Here is a 21,907-nt window from a genome sequence, read left to right on the forward strand (position 1 = left end):
CGGCCGCCATCTTGGCTGGCAGTTAATTTGCATATCTCCCTGATTAGTCAATGGGAAGGGTAGCGGAGGTACGGCTAATTACCATGTTTCTCTTTTATAAGATAGGATATTATTTTATGTAGTTAATGTTCTTATATTAACCCCAATATGAGCTTCTTTATTTGCCTTCATTGCTTATTGCATCTCAGACCTTCCCTCTGCCATTGATTTCCTTCTGCCTGAAGTATGTCCTTTAGACTTTCCTTTAGTGATTCTGCTGGTGATGAACTTGGTCATTTGTCTCTGAAAAATGCCTCTAGCTCCTTTCATTCTTTTTAAAAAATCTAAAACAATAAAAACTTGCAGAAAAGTTGAAAGCACCATATACAACTTGTTGTGAATGATTGGATAAGTTGCCAAATGATGCCCCATCACCCCTGAATTTTAGTTTTTATTTCTTACAAAAGAGGACAAAAGGTAACCATCAAAATCATGAAATCCGTATTCATACACAGCTCCCATTTCATTCCCAGACCCCACTCTGATGTCACTGACCGTCTCAGGAATGTTTTTCTGGAAAAGGAGATCAGCTCCAAATCACTCATTGCGCCTTTTTGTCTCGTCTGTTTTGTTTCCTCAGTCCTTAGCCTTTCCTTGACTTTCTTGTTCTTTTCTCTTTTTTGAACATGAGGCATCCGGCCAAGGGGGCACCAGCTGACCCGAGCTCAGGGCTTGGAGGGGAGTCACCCATCGATCCCTTTTGTCACTTCAGGAGGCCTCATCCACACCCCCCACCCCCCAAAAAAAACACACACACAAACACACAAACAAACCTGAGAAAGTCTCAGAGGCTTGGTTAGCAGTCTTGTCGATGGGTTCCTGGCTAGATTCGGTCACTGGTCCGTGGTCGAATCCTGGACAACCCCTTCCACTCGCTGCTTCAGGCTGGGCAAGCCCTTGCTGGCCACGGCTGCGGGGCCTGTGAGGTCATCAAGGGGAGCCGGGCGATGGTGATCTCCTGACGTTGCAGATTACAGGCCAGCTGTTTTGTAAGTTGTGCCTTAGTTTGGGTTTGTCTGTTTCCTCAGGATCACGCCCCCGCCATGCACGCCTGGCAGGAAAAGCACAGGAGTGGTGCTGGCTTTCTCGCATTGCCTGCTATGCAATGGTGGCGCATGCTTTTGACTTGCTCCATTACTGATGATGGTCATGTCAATCACTTGAGTGAGACGGTGGCTGCCAAGGTTTACCCCTTTGTCAGAAATATCATGTGGGGAGCTACTCTGAAACGGTGTAAATATCCCCATCAGACTTTCAATGTGCTCATTTACTTATTTACATCAATGTAGAGTTGTGGATTCCTAGTTTATTCAATGGACTATGTCATCTGTTGCTGCCATGACTTATTGTGATACTCAAACTTCTCCCAATTTGACAAGTGGACTCCCTTCCAGCAAGCTTTTGTGTCCCGGTGACAGATCCCCGTTGTTCCGTGAGCTCCCTTCCTTATTTCTGGTGCAAGACGTCTCTTCCTTGGTTTCTGGCTGGTCTTATACTTTCTCTGCCCAAGGCCTAGAGTCAGCCATTTCTCCAAGGAGCCTTGTCCCTTTTAGTGGAGAATGGTACCCTTGGTGCTAGCTGTTTTCACTGCTTTTGGGGTATCTCTGCATTTCTCTATTGGCTCCATCTTCCAGCAGATGGCCCTGAAGTTCCAGGCTCATCAGAAGGAGATACACTCTCTTAAATAAAGAGCTCCATTGCCCTGCTCACCCAGGACCCCATCCTTGGACAAACCCCTGTGGCTGAGGGCACGGGACTCTATTGGCCACGCTTGGGTTGCAGACCCACCCCTATGTGAAGAGGGGTGATGGGTGGGGCTTGAAGAATTCCGCTTCACCTAGCTTCATGGAATGGGTAATCCACAGGGAAGGCAGGAACTCTGTCACCAAAAGAAGGAGGAGGAAGTCTGGGGCTGACAAAACAGCAGGTATCTACTACAACAGATAAGAGTTTAATTACGAAATGTGATGAAGGTTGAAAAGAGAGAGTACGCTGATGCACAAGAGGGTCACAGTGGGGCCCCTGTTCGCCTGAAGGTTAAGGGAAGCCTCTTGGAGAAGTGACAAGCAAGCTTAGACGCGAAGGGCGGCGCGAGACCTGGGCGAGGGGGCGTGGCAGTGGGTTGGCCCAGGCAGAGGAAGATGCCTGTGCAAAGGCCCCTGGGAGGAAGCGTGTCTGGGCCTGAAAGCCTGTGGCCAGTGTGGCCAGAGCATGGTGAGTGAGGGGAGAGTGTGGGGGCAGGGCCCGGACAGGGAGGGAGGCTGCCCTGCAGGGCAAGGATGCTCAGTGAAATGAGGTGCCAGCAACGGGCTTTAGGGAAGGGAGCCAGTCTGGCTGCTGGGGGAGTTAGGATTGGAGAAGCCCAGTGGGGAGAAGAGATGGGACTATGGCACCCCAGGTATACTGTATCTTTCTCCCCTCTTCTCTTCTATTGAAACGGTGACATGCAGGAACCTTCAGTGAAGAGACCTCATGCCTGGTGAACGCACCAGGGGAGAGAGAGGATGGAGAGGATGGCAACAAAATGACTCTGGTATGCTTCCTGCCCAGCCAGCAGTGGACTTCCTGGGATGCCCCCTCCCTCCCAGCGCCCCCTCCCCAGCCCCGACACTCCCTGTTTCTCCCCCGGCTCCTCTTTTCTCCATGGTGCTCATCACCATCTGATGCACCGTGTGCTTTACTTCTTCATCTTCTTTCTTGTTCGTCTCTCCCACTGTAACGTTTCCCCTGTGAATCGGCGATTTCTGTCTGTCTTATTCACATCTGTTTTCCCAGCACCCAGGGCACTGCCTGGCTCACCATAGGTGCTCAGTAAGATTTCTAAGCAACTGAGTGAATTGTGAGAGGGTCTCTAAAGAAGACAGAAAGGCTGGACACAGGCCGGACCCAGGTCTTGGCCATGCAGCCGGCCTCAGGTGGCCAGAGAAAGCCAGTGTCTGCAGCACTTGGTGAGGGCCAGTGGGGCAGACTGGACAGGCTGGTGGGCATGAGTATGACACACAGAGTGTGGGCAAGACTGGTTGATGGACAGTCTGGAGGTTGGGGATCCATCCAGGCCAGGACTCCTAGGAGGGAGGCCTGCCCCCTGGCAGCTTTGAGGCCAGCTCCCGTCTCTGAGGCAATGCAGGGTGAGGGTGGGGGTGGGAAGGTGGTGATAGGACTAAGAAGAGGTCTTGCATTTGGGGAGCATCCGTCCTTATCCCACGATACCCTTCTAGTTGTCCACCTTGCTCTGGCCACACTACCTTTTTCTGTTTCTCACACATGCCAAACCCATTCTTACCTCAGGGCCTTTGCATTTGTTACTTCTGCCAGGAAGGTTCTTCTACCTACAAGAGAGGCATAATAAAGCCGAAGTGAGGTCTACCTATCTCTTTATCTATCTATCTAAAAGCCTAAGCGACCATCTGACCGTCCGACTGGTAGCTGCCACCAGGGGGCAGCGCTCAACGCAGGAGCTGCCAAGCTGCAGTGACTTGGCAGCTGTGGTTCTCGGGTGATGCCACAGAGAGGAGGGAGCCCGATTCTGGGGTGCATCACCTGAGAACCACCCTTTGGCAATCTGGGACCCCTCAGGGGATGTCAGAGAGCTGCTTTCGGCCTGATCCCCAGGCCAAGGGACCCCACCAGTGCACGAATCTGTGCACCAGGCCGCTAGTGTTACATAATGTATGCACAGCCCTGAGCACAGTCCTTGCACAGAAAAGGTTTATTACTGCAACCACTCAACACATTTAATCGAGTTCCTACTATGTGCTAGGCACTGTTTCAGGCACCAGAGATCCAATAGTGAAGTGACATTCTAGTTTGGGGAGACAGGTAGACCCTCCTTCTAGTTCTTCACATGGCTATCTCTTTCTTGTCATTCAGGACTCGGCTCAGATATTATCTCCTCTGAGAGGCCTTCCCTGACCGTTCAGTCTGAACGAGCCATCTCTCTCCCATCACTTTTACACTTGAAGTTATCAACCTCTGTATAACAAACCACCCCAAAACTTAGTGGTTTAAAAGTTCACTCTGGCAGCTGGGGAAGTAAGGATGGAAAGGGCCCAATTTCTCATGATTCTAAAATTTGACTGGGCTCAGCAGGTGGTTCTTCTGCCCTGTGTGGTGTAGACTGAGATCACCTGGGGAGGGGGGTTGGAGCATCCAAATGACCCCATATTCCAGCGTCTCTCTCCACATGGTGTCATCATTCCGTGGCAGCTGGGTTCCAGAGGGGAAGAGTTGCCAATTCCTTTAAGGGTTAGGCCAGGAATGCACAGCATCACCTCCATAGAATTCTATTGGTCCAAACAAGTGGTGAGATGAACCCAGATTCAAGGGCCATCTGTCCTGTTGGTAGGAGTGGGAAAGAACGTGTGGGATCTTTAACCCACCACACTGCCCATCTGGTTACTTTGTTTTGCTTTCTTTATTATACAAAGTTACTTTATTTTGTGTTTTCTTTCTTCTTCTGCTTTAAGATAAGGAGAATGAATAGATTAATTGGACATTGGTTAATGTATTCCCTCTCTCAGGCAGCAGAATACCTTAATCTGACTAGGATGTGCCCTTAAGAAGGTAGATAGCAGAGGCCCTTAAGAGGTATTACTGCCCCTGTGTGGCTCAGTTGGTTGAGCATCATCTAGCAGTGGTTCTCAACCTTCTGGCCCTTTAAATACAGTTCCTCATGTTGTGACCCAACCATAAAATTATTTTCGTTGCTATTTCATAACTGTAATGTTGCTACTGTTATGAATCGTAATGTAAATATCTGATATGCAGGATGGTCTTAGGCGACCCCTGTGAAAGGGTCATTCGACCGCCAAAAGGGTCGCGACCCACAGGTTGAGAACTGCTGATTAATGCATCAGGAGGTCGCATTGGATGCAACGAGTTCCTGGTCAGGGCACATGCCTGGGTTGCAGGCTCCAGTAGGGGGCATGCAGGAGGCAGTTGATGAATGTTTCTCTCTCACAGATGTTTCTCTCACTCTCTCTTTGAAATAAATAAAAGCACATTTTATAAAAAGAGGTATTACTCATGGTGAGATTTCAGCTTGAGATATTGGGACCCTTTCTGTCCCCCCAGCTGCGACCTCTTCTCCCTTAGTTGACTGGTCAGGGGGAGAGTTTAGCAGTTGCTCATATCTGTCCTCCCCCAAATGCTGTTCTTCAAGGACTATCCACACCCTCCTGCTGTCACCTTCTCAAGTCTCACCCTGCCCCCCAGCAGTTCCCCTTGTGGTTTCTCATTTCTCTCGGGGGTGACGGGTGACACTGGGGGCTGGCAGCTGGGGAGGAGCGGCTGGCACGCCTGCAGGTGGCGGGCGGGGGCTGCGGGGGAGGGACAGCCCCTGAAAGCCGGCCCAGTGTGGCGCTCACCCTGCGGCTTTGCCCTCTGCTGCCCCCGAGGTCGAGAATGTCATCGCCCTCCAGAAGAGCCAGGATGTGCCGGAAGGTGACGGAGAGAAGAAGACCATGATGAAGAAGATGATGGTGTGGGAGCCGCATCCGATCTGTGGCTTTGGGGTGGGGAGGGAGCGGAGGTCCTGAGTCCACCCGCTGATGCGATGGGGGCTGAGGTGGTGAGAGGACAGATGAGGAGGCAGGAACTTGGACTTGGGTCCCAGCTCCACCTCTAGCTGTCCTCTGGCTATCGGGGAGCTCAGGCAAGTCATTCCCCTTCTCCGAGCCTCACTCTTCTCATCCTGATAATTCCCGAGTCACTGCTTGTTGGGAGGACACAAGCCAATGGTTAGCTCCCTGGAAAGCATTATACACCCGGGAGCAGTTATTATTTAATACCAGCAATTCCTCCTGGTGGGGAGGGAATTTCCTTGTCATTTTGCAAAATATAATCACTTCTCAGTTATCCACAGAATGGGCTGGGTTTCCAAAATTGTATTTAGCTTTGGGTCCCTTAAAGAGAGAAAGCATCCTTGCCCTTGGTACCTCCGTTTAACTAGCATGAATGGCGCACCTATTGTGTGCAGGTACCAGATCAAAAGTGAGACGTCATTAGACCATCTTTAAAGGAATCCAACTGGATTTCTTTCAGGAGCCCTTCGCTGTTTTCTGCTTTGGGCCAGTCCATGATTTAAATATACCTCCCCACAATGAGGCTTCAGAAACAGTTCTTGCTGAGCCCCCATGCTGTGGCTAAGCGGATTTCTGGGTGCAGCTGGTTAGAGTAGGGGTGTTCTTGGTGGCGTTGAACTGAGTGCTCAGGGCAGGTTTGGGCAGCAAGCAGGCTCCCCTCACTGGGGGCCTATGGGAGTGGAGGCGGGGAGTTCTGCCCAGGCGAGGGGCTCTGCCGCCCGCTCCTTGTAAGGAGGGTGGCCGCTGCCCTGTGGTCTGCAGTGGCCTGCCCCCCTCATCGGCCCAACTGTGGTCCCCTGTCCAGAGGCAGATCCAGGAGGAGCCGCTGGATTCCCTCTCCAGCTCCGTCCGTCAGGAGGCCATGGAGACCCTGACGCAGCTGAGGTGCCCACACCCCCTCCCCAACCCCATGCCCTTCTTCCCATGGACTCTGCCTCTCTCCTTTGGGGCCCCTCTGCTGTGTCCCACCCCCACCCCCATGCCTTCTCCTCTCCCCTTGCCCAGTCCCTCCTCCCCACCTCCTCTCCCCCTTTGTGGGTCTGAATCTCAGGCCCACCCCTAAACCTCCATCATCCCAGCTCTGCATGCACAGCCCCAGCCTCCGGCCACAGGGTCCCCCTCACTCCACGCCTTTGCTTTCTGTCTCTTCACCAGCCACACCCAGCCGACCCTGGGTGCCCGGGAGCGGTCCGAGCTGGTGAACACGTGCGTGAGGAGTGTGTTCTCCCTGCCCTCCGTGCAGGCCATGCAGGAGAAAGATGAGGCCAAGGCTGAGAGCATACAGGTGAGCAGGGCCCTCCCCAGCAGGCCCTGCGGCTGCCCAGGGCCCTCAGAGTGAGGCACATTCCAGGGGATGAGGATGTCCACCCTCCTACTCAGGCCTCGGGGCCTCGGGCAGTTTGCTGACCCTCTCTTGGCCTGAGAGGGATGTTTGGTGAATGAATGAATCTTTGGAATGGGGATCAGCCCCTCCTCTGGAGTGTTCTGTCTGCTTCTGGGCAGATGTTGGCCTGGCCAGAGGAGGTGGCCAGGATTGAGAGGAGGAGGGCTGAGGACTGGGCCATGATGAAGAAAGACTGGGCTGAGGCCTGGAGAAGTAGAACCTCCAGGAGCTCATTCACACGAGCGTCTTTAAGCCTCTGCAGGCCTGTCCTAGGAGGAGTGGGCAGAGGTGACCCTCAGTGTAGGATGTAGGGTCAGTGGGGGAAGTTAAGGGAAAGGTGTTTCAGCTCAGGGAAAGGCACATTCATTCATCCGTTCGTTCATCAAATATTAACCGAGGGCCTACTCCTGAAGTGCAGGGTTGAGATTCAGTAGGGGCAAGGGCACGGGGAGATAGACATGATCAGGGAGTCTCTCTCTCTCTCTCTCTCTCTCTCTCTCTATATATATATATATATATATATACACACATTTTTATTGATTTCAGGGAGGAAGGCAGAAGGAGAGAGAGATGGAAACATCAATTATGAGAGAGAATCATTGACTTGTTGGCTCCTGCACGCCCCCTACTGGGGATTGAGCCTGCAACCCAGGCATGTACCCTTGACTGGAATCGAACCTGGGACCTTTCAGTCCACAGGCCAACGCTGTAGCCACTGAGCCAAACCAGCTAGGGCAAGGGAATCTTAAAATTAATGCAAAATTACAACACTGACAAATGTTGCACGCAAGAAGTACTTGGTGCTATAAGAGCCCAGGATGGGGGAACTTGGCCTAGATGGGGGTCAGGGGTCATGGTGCTGGAGCTGAGGTTAAAGAAGAGCTAATTAACTGAAGGGAGTGGGGCTGGCAGAAAGAAAGGCACACCAGGCAGAGGGAACAGCCTGTGCAGAGGCCTGAGGACAGAGAGAACATGGTGTCTGCAAGGGTGACATGAGGCAGTGTGGCTGGAGCCCAGAGGGCCAGGCTAGAGTGCTGGGAAGCAAGGCAAGAGAGCTGTGGGAGCCAGAGCAGGTGGCAGTAGGTGGGCTCTGGGTTCCAGAGGAGACCCAAAGGAAGGGTGGCTAATTGGGGGGTTGCGGGGATGGGTGGGGAGGGGGAAGAGAGCAGTCCCCTTGTAGTACCAGCCCTAGCCAGCAGAGGTCAGCACTGCACAGTGATAGGTTGCGGATGAGAGGGAAGGAGGAGGAAGTTGGCGAGTGAGGTTGGCTTGGTGGTTGCCTTGTAACCCTGAACAGTGACAACATGAGAGACAGACATGGTGACTTGGCAGGACAAGGGAAGACAGGGGAGAGAGGGCCTTCCCAACGTGGCTGGAATCCACTGCTCGGCCCTGTGCATGTATAATGCACACACTTATTAAAACAATTCCAGGGCTGTGGTGTGGCTGACAGAGGAGGAGCCCGGGCAGGGTAGAGATGACCCCTGAAGGGGCGACCTGGAAAATCGATTTAGGTCTAGGAATAGCACTTAAAAGAAGAATCAGAGACAATAATAAAGTTTATCTAGCTCTTACAGCTCTAGAGCATTTTCCCCACCCACCCCTCCTTTGTTGCTTACCTGACCTATAGTAGATTCTCAGTAAATGTGGGGTCTCTGCTTCCTCCCCCTTTGAGGTAAGAAGTGAATGGATAATAATTATCAATTTGTTGATAAGGAAACTGTACCCATGGAGGGGAAGGAATGTGTCCAATATCATACATCAAGTTAGTCTCAGAGGAGGGACCAGAAAGCAGCCTTCCAGGGCCCACACACAGGGGTTGCCCGGGGCTAGGGTCTGCTGCAGGGGCTCCGAGTGGCTTGGTCCTCCCCCTATCCACAGATCCTCTACCGCCAGACCCTGGATGCCCTGCAGACACTGCTCAACGCTCTCTTTGTTGAGGACCCCACTCCTGCTGGGCTGAAGAGCATTTTGGAGGTGTGGGGAGGGGGGAGAGGAAGGGTGGAGGAGGGAGCAGAATTGGCTCAGGAGGGGGAGCTGGGGGGGCGGGGCTAGATCCAGAAGGAGTGATTTGACTTCCGGATGTCATCTTGTGCCAATGTTCTGCCTCCCTGTCTTTTACAGCCCTGTCCCAGACGCCTGCCCCTCCACCCTCTCCATATCTCTCATACTCCTGCTGTAGCTGCCCCCATATCTCTGCTGTCTCTATTATTGCCCCTGTCTTTCTCTTTTATCCTCATGACTCTCCATCTTTCATCTCTCTCCTCATTGGTCTTCCAGCTTCATTCTCAGCTTCTGAACCCATGAGTCCCTAAGCTTTAAGAAGAGGAGAACTGTGGGGTGCGGTCTTTCTTTATTTTTAATCCTCACTTGAGGCTATTTTCCCATTTATTTTTAGAGAGAGTGGAAGGAGAGGGAAAAATAGAGAGAAATATCAATGTGAGAGAAACACATCAATTGGTTGCCTCCTACACGTGCCCCAACCAGGGCCTGGGCTGCGGAGTAGTCTGCAACCGAGGTATGCGCGCCCTCAACCAGAATCGAACCTGGGACCCTTCGGTCCTCAGGCCAACACTCTATCCACTGAGGCTAGGGCAGGAGTGGTCTTTCTGCCCTCCCCGGAAGCTGGTCAATGGAGCCTGGCAGCCGGCCTGTAGTGCTGAGTCTTGCCCTCATCCTCACAGCCCCTGGGGCCCTGGATGAACTCTGGAAAGGCCCATGAGCGAGCACGCGCTGTGAACAGCAATGTCTCTTTGTTGAACCATACGCTTCTCACCCTGCCTTTCTTTGTGAGTGTCCCCTGGGAGGCGGGGGGGGAGGGGGCACTTCTGGGGAGACTCTTCCCAGCTCTGAGGGTGCCTGTGGTCTGTCCAGAGATTCCGAGGCGACCCTTACCAGCCTCAGAGGGCTCTGCTATCAGGGCAGGTGTCCCAGCCCCGTTCACCATGTGCTGTATAGCATTGTTGAACCTATCAGACTCAGTCCCTAAGGTTACAACGCAAACAGATGTCTTCGGGATTCCCTGCGCTGGGGCTTCTGCTGGGGAGACTCATCCTTCGCATCGGGGACCCTGAGGAGGACATAGGCCGGGAGGCTTTGGATGGCATCGCCGTCCTCTACACCATCCTGGAGCTCCAGAAACGTAAGCCTGGAGCACCTCCGAAGCAAGGCTGCTGCGCAGGCGCGTGGCCAGGGACTTGCCTGGAGCGTTAGCTACGAGGCGCTGGTGGGAGATCGTGGAGACCAGCAAAGGGTCTGATGGGGTCTGCAGAGGCACAAACACAGTCCCCACAGGACCAGGGGACAAAGGCACACACAAGCCTGTTTTGATTTAAGCAATCCTTCTATCTAAGCTTTTCCTCATCCTCTGAATTTAATTGGTGACTCGTTTTCACGTTCCCATGGAACCGTATATACTCAGGCATGGTAGCCCTAATTAATATCTTGTCTCCTGGTCTGTCTTTCCCACTAGACTAGACTATAACCCCACTTGAGGGCAGGGCAAGGCTGTGTCTGGTTCACCACTGAATCCCCAAGGGCTAGCCATGGGCTGGCACATGGTGGGTGCTTAGTGACTATTTATTGAATGAACGGAATACAGGTTTTATCTTAGGATCAGGAGTGGTTAAAGCCTGTTGGTGGAGAACATCCCTGGATTCAGCTTCAGGGAGCTGGTGATGCGGTGTGGGCTGGCACAGGTGCCCAGATGGCACTGCACCTAGAGATGCACAGTATCACCTGTTCCTTGCATCCTTTTTTTTTTTTTGCCATAGGCCCAACATTGCCCCAAGCCAAGGGACCTGGGCTTATTGTTTAAACTTCCCTGGCTCTGGAGGCAGAGTGACCTCGGTACAAGATCAGCTCTAGCCCTTCCTAGCTGTGTGACCTCCGGCAGGTGCTTCTCTCTCTAGGCCTAGATTTCCTCACCCGTAAAAAAGGGTGCAATAGGATATAACTCGCAAGATTTTTGAGAGCTTAAACGAGGTCATATATGTAAAGAGACCAGCTCAGTACACACATAGACATTTGTCAAATAGTTTTGTTTTCCCCATGCCTACATGGATGATCAGTTTCGGCCTTTTGGGATCTGTCTGGTGTCTGCTTTTCTTGACCTCTAGCATTTGGGACAAATATTTGGCCCCTAGGCGATGTCCCCTGCTGCCCAGGAACCACTCAGACCTCCTGAGTGGTGGGTGAAAGTGGTATAAGTCACATTCATCATCAGCCTTAGGGGCAGGAAAAGTGTAGACCAAGTTAGTACAGCATTGCTAGAGTTAGCAAACGAAAGGATAGGACACCCACTTAGCTGTGAGTTTCAGATAAACAATGAATAATTTGATTAAATATATATTTGAGATATACTTTCACTAAAAATTATTTGTTTACCTGAAATTCACATTTAACTGGGTAGCCTGTATTTTATCTGGCAACCCGAGGCCAAACCCACTCTGTTAGGTTCTCTAGGAGCAAAGTGGTTTGTCCACGCTCCTCCCCCCTGTAGGAAGCAGCCAAGCTAGGATACGAACCTGCGTGGGCCTGATTCTAGGTCTCAAGCTCCTTCCCTTACATACAACCCACACATGTGGTCCGTGTGGTCCCTCCACCCTGACAGACCTTTCCTATGCCCATGTCTTGCCTACGCTGGGGGATCCAGGTAGGACCCAGGCCAGGCCACAGTGAGGGCTCAGAAAATGCACCTGAAATGTGTTTCCTTTAGTAGAAAAAAAACAGAGCCATCATGTGCCAGAGACTATTCTAGGCCCTGGGACACAGTAGTGAAGACAAATGTAAAATTAATGAATTAAAGAATCCCCCCTGTTGAGCTTGCCTCCTTGTTGTCAGGAGACAATAAAATAAAAGCATATAGTAAGTTAGATGATGATAAATCCTAAAGAAAAAAAGGCAGAAAAGGGGGGTTGGGAATGCCAGGGGTAGGGCGATTGCCAATTAAAAGAGGTATTGCCACACCCCCACCAGAATGACAAAAATGAAACATACAGACAATACACATGCTGGTGAGACACGAAGCCACGGGAACTCCCGTGCACTGCAGGTGGGAGCACATGGTCTCCGCCGTGGAGAACTGTCAGCATCCCCTGGAGCTGAACCTACGCTTGCCCCAACACATAGCAATTTCTCTCCAGCCACCCAACTAACAAATGTGCACATTTATTCACCAAAAGGCATGGACTAGACATACTGGACTGTTCATAGCAGCACGATGCATGATAGCTGGAAACAACCCAATGTCCCTCAGAAGCGGAACAGATACAGAAATTGTAGTATATTCACACCATGGGAAACCATGCAGCACTGAGATGAATGAAGCAATACTGCTTGCAATGGTGCCAACGAATCTCGCCCACATGATGTTGCGTGAAAGGCAGACACCAGGCTAACATATGAGTCCATTCATAGAAGTCCAACAGCAAGGCTGTCCCATCTGTGGGTGAAGGCAGAACCCTGGTTACCGGGTGCCGAGGGGAGAGCGGACCGAGAAGGCACAAGAGGGGCTTCTGGGTGCTGATCACGTTCTGTTTCTTGGTCTGGGCCCAGTTAATGGCTAGGCTGCGCATTTGAAAGTGTATTAAGCTGGTGCTATGATGTATGCCCTTCCTCCATGTTTGTTTAACAAAATGCTCTAAAGGCGAGGTGGTTGGGCCTCACTAAAAAGGCCCTCTTCTTGCAGGAGCCAGAGATAAGAGGGAGACCGACCAGAGGGAACTGTATGAGAGCAACAAGCGGTTCTTGGGGCCCTACAACCCTGCCAGCCCATGCCAGAACATTCTGCGTGTCATCGCGGTACTGCTGGCTGCCCCCTGCCCTGGGCCTTCCCGGGGATGCAGGAGAAGGGCAGCGCCCATACCCAATGCCTTCCCCACCCCTCCCATCTTCCCAGGTTCAAGTCCCCTTTACAGGAAGCCGGCTCTGACCACGTGGGCCGCGCTGAGTGCCCCGACCCCTCTGGCCTGTGCCACAGCATATGGGCCACGACACCCCTGTTTTGCAGCTCCTCCCTGCTGACCTCTGCCTGTCTGGCGCATTTGTGCATCTGTGTACAGCTCATTCGGGGTCTGTCCGTGTGTGCCTGCATCTCTGCGCCTCTGTTTCAGGAGTTCGGAGACTTCCTGGGGCCCCAGCAGGTGAAGGACCTGTTGCTAGCCGCCCTGGAAGGGCTGACAGGCGGCTCGGAGGCCGAGGCTCAGGGGAGAGACTCGGGGGAGATGATGCAGCTGGCCTCGGAGGTGACGCTCAGCTCAGTGCTGGAGTGGTACCGGCACAGGGCGCTGGAGGTGGTAAGGCCCTGGGAGCAGGGGCTGGGCAGGGAGACCCCTATAGGGCCCGCTCATCCCTCAGGCAGAGCGGGGTGGTGGTGGCTGAGTTCTAGGTGCTCCCAACTTGGAGCGAGAAAAAACTCACCCATGCGTTATGGGGTGGAGGTGGGCAGTGAAGACAAAGGGGCTCGTGTTCAGGGAAGGAGCAGGCATCTGCCCTCCCCATTTCTCTCCTGTGTGCCCCCTCTTTCCTGTCACTCTATCCTATCACTCCTCTCCTCCTCCATCTCCCTGCCCCCACGCCTGCCCTTGCTTCCCATGGGCCTCCACCTGCTCACGGCGCCCGCCCGCCGCTGTGCTCCAGATCCCGGAAATCATGCAGGCCATCTACGTGCAGCTGAGCCACATCCAGGAGCCTCGGGCCCGCGAGGTGGCCCTGCTGCCCATCTCTCTCCTGGCCAGCTCGTTTATGACCGAGGTCGTCGTGGCCCTGCTCATGTGCCCCCTCCCACTGGACAGGTACCAAGTAAGGGGGGCTTGTGGGCCACTACATCTCAGAGGGTCAAAGCAGCTCTCCCCTCTCCCCACCCCCACGGTCTGGGACTCTCCTTCTACCCAGAGGAGCCCCTTGCCCTTCCAGATGGCCCTCCTCTGTGATCTGCGGTGCTATGACAACCAGTAAGCACTCCCAAACACTGCTAGCTGTCTGTGCTCAGCATTAATAGTGCAATAACCCCATTCTACAGATCAGGAAACTAAGGCTCAGGGGAAGTTGGTTTTTAAAAAAAATTTTTTATTGATTTCAGAAAAGAAGGGGGAGAGAGAGAGAGAGAGAGAGGAACTTCACTGATGAGAGAGAATCATTCATCAGCTGCCTCCTGCATACCGCCTACTGGGGATTGAGCCCATAAACCAGCCATATGCCCTGACTGGGAATCGAACCATGACCTGGTTCAGAGGTCGACGCTCAACCACCGAGACATGCCAGCCAGGCAGGAAGTTTGTGAGCCAGCAACAGCATGAGGACCTAAACTCAGACCTGACCAACTCCAAGACCAGAGCTGTAATGACGCCATAGAAAGGAAGCCTGGGACATAGTCCTGACCCGGCCGTCAGCTGCTGTGGGGCTCGGTGCCCTGCCTGTCCTCTCTGGGCTTAGTTTCCCCGCACAGGCAAAAGGAGGGAGTAATCCCTGAATTCCCACTCCAGACGAGTGGTCGTGACAAGCAATGCAGCTAGCTGTGCTGAGTTCCTGCCGGGTCCGGCCTGTGCAGGAGGACGCACAGGCTCTCAGCCTCCAGGGAGCAGGTGGCTTGATGGGCAGAGAGGACTGAGGTGGCCTGATGGGGCCAGATGTGAGCTTGTAGGCAGGAGATACCAGTCTGACTGCTCCAGCCGCTCAGCCCAGGAAATGCTCCCACACTTGGAGTGGCTACAACAAGGCAGAGTGTGTGTGGTCCATCTCTTAAGATGTTTGGCCGACAATGAATGTGAAAGAACTGTGCGGAGCTATGCAAACGGGGCGTGCTTCTAAGTAAGAGTTGGTGTCATTCATAGAAACCGAAGACATGGATGGCGCGGGCTGCGCGACACGGGTCCGTTCTCCCACCTGCAGGAAGCGTACCCTTCCGACGGCACTGCCCGCCAGAGGGTTTCTTCTCAGAGCCTCTAAACGTTCGGACTCACCAGGCCGCTGGGGCCACACTTGACATAGAGTCGCTCAGGATATAGGAGGGGCAGTGTCAGGGGCTCCTCTTTGCAGGAAACCATGCAGCAGCCCATGAAGCCACCAGACAGAGCTGGAACAACATTGAAGGAGGCCCTGGCTCTCAGGTGCCAGCTTGCACTTGTGTGAGCCCGAGAGTGAGGGACTCCTTAAATTTTGTGCCCCAGACGCTTCACTTTCCTACTTTACTCTTGGCCTTGGGTCCAAGAGTGGGTCTCTCGGGCCTCTCAGGTGAAAGGTGCAGGAGCCGCCCTGGCTTAAATGTCTCTGGCCTCACAGGAACTAGTATTTCTTACAACAAATAACTCATAGACTTTGCTTCCAGGGTCCCCACAGGGACAAATCCAGTCGCAAGAGTCCCTGCGCCCCAGGAAGCTCAACGCTACGGCGTCCCCGTCGGTTCTTACAGTGAATTTACAGTTCCTCCCAGCCCAGATGCAATTTACCAACTGGGTCATTTTTACCATAAGCAGTGGTGCCTAGCAACATGGTTGGCATGCTGTGTGTATCAGGTTTCCAGGGGAACAGAGCTGGAAAGTTAACGGAAGGTTCAAACCTCACGCAGAGGCACTGGCCTCTCAATGCTTTCTAGTCCCCAGGATAGGCGTGTCCGCAGGCTGTGCCGCCTGCACAGATGTCCTCCCTGTGCCTGGTGGACGGCCCTCTAAGGGACAGGGGTGGGGGCTCCTTGATGTTATGTGGCAAATGCAGGCTCCAAGCCCCAAAGGGCATAGGCTTTGGAGACATCAGACCTGGTCACTTCTTGACAATATAGCTCATTAGCTGTGGAGTCTTGGACTGGCGATTTCACCTCCCTGAGCCTCAACTCTGCATCTGTGAAATGGGAATAACAACCCACCCTGAGGTCATTGTGAGAATTCAGTGACTTTGAATGGCTCAATATCTCGTTCACACCTGTCTCCCCAGAAATTTGCTTAGTGCCTGGCAGACAGCAGACGCTCAATATTTGCTGGAGTAATAACTAGTATGTAAAGCACCTGGCATAATATCTAGGAAATCGGGTTTTCTATCACTAGTGGCCCCTGCTTCCCAGGGAGTGTTTTCTGGGCTGTTCCAGAAATTTGCTGGCATGCTCATGGTTACCACTGGAAGGCCAGGTGGGTGCCCTGCCCTGGTCCTCACTAAATACCCCACCCCTGACCTCCCAGCAATGGAGCAGAGATGTGGAGGCAGCTGATACTGGGCAAGCCCAGCTGTGAAGTCCGAGACCTCCTGGACCTGCTCCTGACCAGCCTGAAGGAGAAGCCTGTCACCAAGAAGGGCAGGGCCTCCATCGTGCCCCTAGCGGTGAGACCTGCCTGCCGGCCCCTCTGCCCCTGCCCCTCCTGCCCCTGCTGGGCTTAACACACCCGGCTTCTCATGCCCTGCTCTGCTAGCAGCTAGTTGTGTGGCCTTGGGCAAGCCTCTGCCTCTGGGCTCTTGTATGGCCCACTGATGACAATGGCACTGCCACCACAGGCCCATCAGCATCCCGGGGTAGTGAACACGAAATGACCAGGGATGGCAGACCTGCGTCTGAGAACCGGCTTTGCTATGTTACTTTTGTGTGGCCTGAGTGAGTCACTGTACCTCTCTGAGGCTCAGTCTCTGCATCTGTAAGTGGAAAGGAGAGTATGTGCCTCGCGGGGTGGTCATGAAGACTGACTCATTCCTCACTCGGTGACACAAAACATTTACGCTCTCCTTGCTGCCAGGCTCAGAGCACAGCCCTAGGACACAGAGGGAACGGGCTCTGACTGCAGGAAGGTCACTGGTTCGAGAGACAACTTCTCTCTGCCTCTCTCACTGCTGCCCTGGTCTAAGGCACCTGCTCACTCCCTGCTCCCACTCCTGCCCCTGCAATCGGTACTGCAGCCAATAGGTCTCTGAGAAATGTGCAGCTGCTCTTCTCAACCTCCTCAATGGCCTCCCATTGCCCTGGAGAGTAACACAGTGCTCCTACCCCTGCTGCAGGCCCCACACCCCTCACGGGCCTCACCATACTCCATGCTCCTCTTGTTTGCTCCAGCCTCATGGTCTTGACCAGAATGTCATACGTGCTATGCTGTCTTTTGTCACAGGGCCTTTGCACATGTTGTTTCCTCTGCCTAGACTACTCTCCACCAAGTTAACGTCTATTCATTCCCTCAGCTCTCAGCTCAAGCCTCACCTCCTCAGGGCAGCCCTCCCCGATCTCCCTGACAAGAGGAAATCTGTGCATATTATACTTTGCATCACATACTTTATCTTGGGAGAATTTACCCCAGTTGTGATTTGACAGCAGTTGGAGGGGGTCATTCGATTAATCTGTGAGGTGCATGAAGATGAATAACTGAGCCTGTTTTGCTCACCATGATATCTCCAATGTCTAAGAGGCACCTGGCACATAGTAGACATTAAAAATGTTTGAACTGATATATTCAACAAATATTTATTGAGCACCTACTATGTGCCATGCAGACTCATAAGCTCTGGGATACAGCAGAGAGCAAGACATTCTGATGGAGGAAAGCAAATAAACAAAGACATGGGGAATGGAGGAGTGGGTGGCATTATCCTTTGCAGAGGAAGATACTCCCGCTCAGCAGTACAGTCCATGTCTTGCCCAAGGTCACACAGCCGGGAAGCAGTGATGCCAGGACTCACACCCAGACCTCCTACCTCCAACCCTGTGCTTCACCCCTGATCTCTCTGCCGCTCCCCACAGCACAGAGTTCTGTGAACAAGCACCAGCACCCACGCCTTCCCTACCTGGGGCATGTATCCGCTCCTCCTTCCGTCAGTGTGTGCTAGCCTCTTCTTCAGTCAGTCATTCATGCTGCTTGTTTTAGTTGTATTTTTGAAGTGGTTGTGCGAGGCAGCAATCTCTGGTGTTTACCTATGCCGCCATCTTGGTTTTCTAAAAATCTGGACTAATTTTTATATTGTGGTATTGATAAACCATTTGAGCAAGATCAAGCCAAGAGCAGAGCCCTGTGGCACATCACTAGCGACTTTTCTTACACCACAGACTGTTTTGTCTAAATATAGTCATTGGTTTTTGGGCTGCTGAAAAGTGTCAAGGCTTTGAGTCCAGGAGGCTTGTCTTAGCTCTGCCACTGCCTGTCTATATAACCTTGGTCAGTCACTTCCCCCTCTTTATCCTCCATATTTGCATCTGTAAAATGGGTAGTAATAACTCCTGCCCGACTATCTTACCTGTTAAGAGTGAGGTAGTGTATGTGAACGGGTTTCTTAAGCCGTGAATTACAAATAAGTGCCACTTATTCTCATCCAGCCCACATTATGTCTTTTATTTCCACGGGAACAAGCCATGGGTTTGGCGGCACAGATTTCAACCATTTCTTTAGAAAGCATTCTCCCTTCTCCTCCACTCAATTCCCACCACACCTGTGAGCTGGCTGGAAGAGGACCAGTAGCCTCACTTTATGGAGGATGAATCTGAGGCCTGAAGAGGGACAGGGAGTGGTGGAACCAGAATGAGCCATCAGGTCTCATGACCCCAGCCCATCACTGCCCTCTCCCACCACACATGGTCCTGCAAGTTAGAGAGGACTTGATGGGCTGAGTGGGAGTGGTGGGGCGAATGTGAGGGGTGGGCCCAGGCCAGGACCAGAGAGGACTGGTACGTGAAGTTGGGAGGTGAGTGCAAGTTGGGTCCTTGGGAACCTGGTGGGCCAAACGCCAACAAAGCTGGGTTCCCAGGACTTGGGAGCGCTGGTGTGGGGGCAGGAGGGCGAGGCAGGTGGGTTTGGGGTGAGAGAGTCCAGGACTGGTCCTCCCTGGCTCTGCTCAAGGCTGGCGCTTGTTTGGCTGCTGGATATATGGGGAGGCAGCGGGGCAGTTAAGGGCCCAAAGTAGAGTCAGCTGGTGCCTCTCTTTGTGCCTGTTACAAAGAGGAAGAGGCAGGGCAGCTACAGCCTTATCTCAAACCCTGGGCTCACGACCCAGCTCTGCCCGCAAGGGGCTGACCTTGGGCAAGTGCCATCCCCCATCTAGCTTGTCTCCTCACTGAGACAGTGCCATGGACACTCCACCTCCCAGAGATGGGGTGGGATCCCTCCACCGGGATCCTCCAGGGGGTGTGAATAGCAAGAGGCAGGTTCTTGTTGTTGCTCTGGTGCAGGGCTCACCCAGAGAGCCGGGAGCCAGGTGGGGCGTGGAGGGGATCTGGGTTTTCTCAGGCTGGGCCAGCGTAGAGCAAAGATCCAGAGGTCACCCAGAGAGGAGGTGCATCCCCTGCCAGGGATGCCGAGGCAATGGGCAGGACGTCCCACCAGCCTCCCCTCTGCCCTCAGGCAGCCAGCGGCCTGTGCGAGCTCCTGTCGGTGAACAGCTGCCTGGGCCGCGTGAGGCGCCTCTACCCCCAGCTGCTCCTGGCGCTGCTCATTCAGGTCCATTACCACATCGGCCTCAACCTACCTCACCGCCTGCCTTCCCAGCCTGACCGCAAGGACGCCAAGAAGGACGCACAGCCCTCCGTCTTCGAACCTGTGCGGTATGCCCCTGCTGTGTCCGGCTCAGGGAGGGCCACGCAGCAAGGGCCCTTCTGAAGGCCTTGAGGGCGCCGAGCAATAGGAATTAGCTGTGGGATAGGAGAGAAAACAGAAGCACACTTCTGTGACAGCCAGCAAGGTGTCCAGCACCTGTCTGTGCGTCAGACTCTGCTCCGTGCTGGGCCGCAGGAGAACCGCCCCCTCCCCCACCCCCGGGGCTCACCGTGCCATTCTCCTCTCTCCCCAGGGGTATTAGCTGTATTAGGTTTGAATCCAAGACCCAACCATCGGATTTTAAATTATTAATCAGAATAGGTAATATATGCGCATAGTAAAAATCTCCGAAGACATTAACAGTGAGCGTCCTTCCCTCCCCTTACCCAGTTACCCTCCCCAGGAGGACAGAGTTCTTCCTTGCCCTCCCAGAGGTGTGTGTGCAGAGATAAGCTCATAGGTTTATTTCTCTATTTTTACACCAATGGGGCTGTGAACCTCACACAGGTGTACATTTCTGCTTTTAGCATATGCTATATATTGGAGATCATTACATGTACAGCTGTTCATTTTTAAAAAATATTTTTTTTTTATTAGTTTCAGAGAGGAAGGGAGAGGGAGAGATAGAAACATCAATGATGAGAGAGCATCATTGATCAGCTGCATCCTGCACGCCCCCTCCTGGGGATTGAGCTACAACCCAGGCATGTGCCCTTGATCAGAATCGAACCCAGGTCAACCCTCTAGCCACTGAGCCAAACCGGCAAGGACACTGCTCGTTATTTTTAACAACTACATAATATTCCTGTGTAAGAAATTTCAATGTACCACAATTTATTTCACCAGGGTCCTCTTTTTTTGTTTAATTTTTAAAATTGATTTCAGTGAGGAAGGTAGAGGTAGAGAGAGATGGAAACATCAACGATGAGAGAGAATCATTGATTGGCTGCCTCCTGCATCCCCCACCCCTACTGGGGACCGAGCCTGTAACCTGGGCATGTGCCCTGACTAGGAATTGAACTGTGACCTCTTGGTTCATAGGTTGACGCTCCACCACTGAGCCACACTGCCTGGGCAGAGTCCTCTTGATTTAGGCCCATTGCAACTGCAGACAATGCTGCAGCAGTTTGCTTGTTCACATGCCTGTGTGCACACATGCCGCTGTCTCTGCAGGAGGAACTCCTGGCAGGGAATGGCTGCACCAGAGGGAACTCCTGGCAGGGAATGGCTGCACCAGAGAGAACTCCTGGCAGGGAATGGCTGCACCAGGGGGTTCCTGCGTCTAAATGTTAAGGTGGAGCAGGAATATGTGGGGGAAAGAGTTCTGGGCTGTGCAGTGATGAAAGCAGAATTGGAGTGCACCCTAAGACACCAGATTTGCCAAGCTGCTGCCCACAGAGGGCACTGCCTCCAGCAGTGTGCGAGTGTCTATGTCCTCCCACTTTGCCAGCACAGTGTAGTAGAAAACATTTTCATCTTTGCCAATCTGAAAGCTGGAAAAAATGGCATTGTGCTGTAATTATAGTTTGCAGGTGGCTCATTCTGTTTTAGTTAAAGGTGCTAATGCTTAAACTGGAAGATATAACCTTCCTTCTCCAACGAAAATGTATAAATCTCAGCTTAGCCATTCAGCCAGTGCTGGGAGTTTCGGGGGTGAGGGAGGAGGGTGGATGGGAGAGTTGGGAGGGTGAGCCCTAGGCTCTTAAGGTGGACAACATCTGGGGCCTGCCTCTGTCCCTTCGTGCGTAGGTGTGTGTAGGTGTGTGTGTGTATGTGTGTGTGTGTGTGTGTGTGTGTGTGTGACTTTACACTTTGGGGGCGTCGCTGGTGGAGCTGTCACTGAGCGCAAGTTTCAAAGCTTTAGCACAGAGGTTGCATGATTCTGAATGCCCTGAGTTCAGAAGCTTGAGTTTTCACACTGGACTAATATTCATTACAAAACCAAAAACGTGAAAATTGAGCCAATTACCTGAGTTCCAAAATACTTGATGCTTCGTCTTGAATCATGGGAACCACCAGCTCCCAGTACCATTTGAGGTGTGTCCACACAACTGCATCATAACTCTCTTTTTTATAATCCTCACCAGAGGCTATTTTGTCCATTGATTTCTAGAGAGAATGAAAGGGAGGGAGGAGGGGCAGAGAGTGAGAGAAACGTCAGTGATGCGAGAAAGACACATCGATTGGTTGCCTCCTGAAACGCCCTGACCGGGCTGGAGAACTGCAACCGAGGTACATGCCCTTGACCAGCAATCCAACCCGTGACCCTCCATTATGTGGGCTGACGCTCTAACCACTGACCAAACCAGCCAGGGCGCGTCATAAACTCTTAAAGCAAGGGTTTGGGTTTCTGGAAAACACTGTTCAAATGTACTTTATTCCACACATTGTCATTTTTTAATTTTAATAAA

The 21,907-nt window shown here is 52.7% G+C and overlaps 1 protein-coding gene across 1 annotated transcript in view; it reads left to right on the top strand.

Moving 5' to 3' along the window:
• Window positions 1-21,907, top strand: part of MROH7 (maestro heat-like repeat family member 7) — a 43,226-nt gene that overhangs the window by 9,128 nt on the left and 12,191 nt on the right. Inside the window, exons 4-14 of the mRNA XM_005878686.2 lie at window positions 5,436-5,519; window positions 6,427-6,506; window positions 6,777-6,906; window positions 8,887-8,982; window positions 9,690-9,794; window positions 10,012-10,147; window positions 12,695-12,807; window positions 13,119-13,301; window positions 13,645-13,799; window positions 16,176-16,314; window positions 19,305-19,504. Of these exons, the coding sequence (XP_005878748.1) occupies window positions 5,436-5,519; window positions 6,427-6,506; window positions 6,777-6,906; window positions 8,887-8,982; window positions 9,690-9,794; window positions 10,012-10,147; window positions 12,695-12,807; window positions 13,119-13,301; window positions 13,645-13,799; window positions 16,176-16,314; window positions 19,305-19,504 (1,421 nt within the window). The remainder of the gene's footprint in view (window positions 1-5,435; window positions 5,520-6,426; window positions 6,507-6,776; window positions 6,907-8,886; window positions 8,983-9,689; window positions 9,795-10,011; window positions 10,148-12,694; window positions 12,808-13,118; window positions 13,302-13,644; window positions 13,800-16,175; window positions 16,315-19,304; window positions 19,505-21,907) is intronic.

Source organism: Myotis brandtii, unplaced genomic scaffold (assembly GCF_000412655.1).
Source record: "Myotis brandtii unplaced genomic scaffold, ASM41265v1 scaffold57, whole genome shotgun sequence".
In the NCBI taxonomy this organism is placed as follows: Eukaryota; Metazoa; Chordata; class Mammalia; order Chiroptera; family Vespertilionidae; genus Myotis; species Myotis brandtii.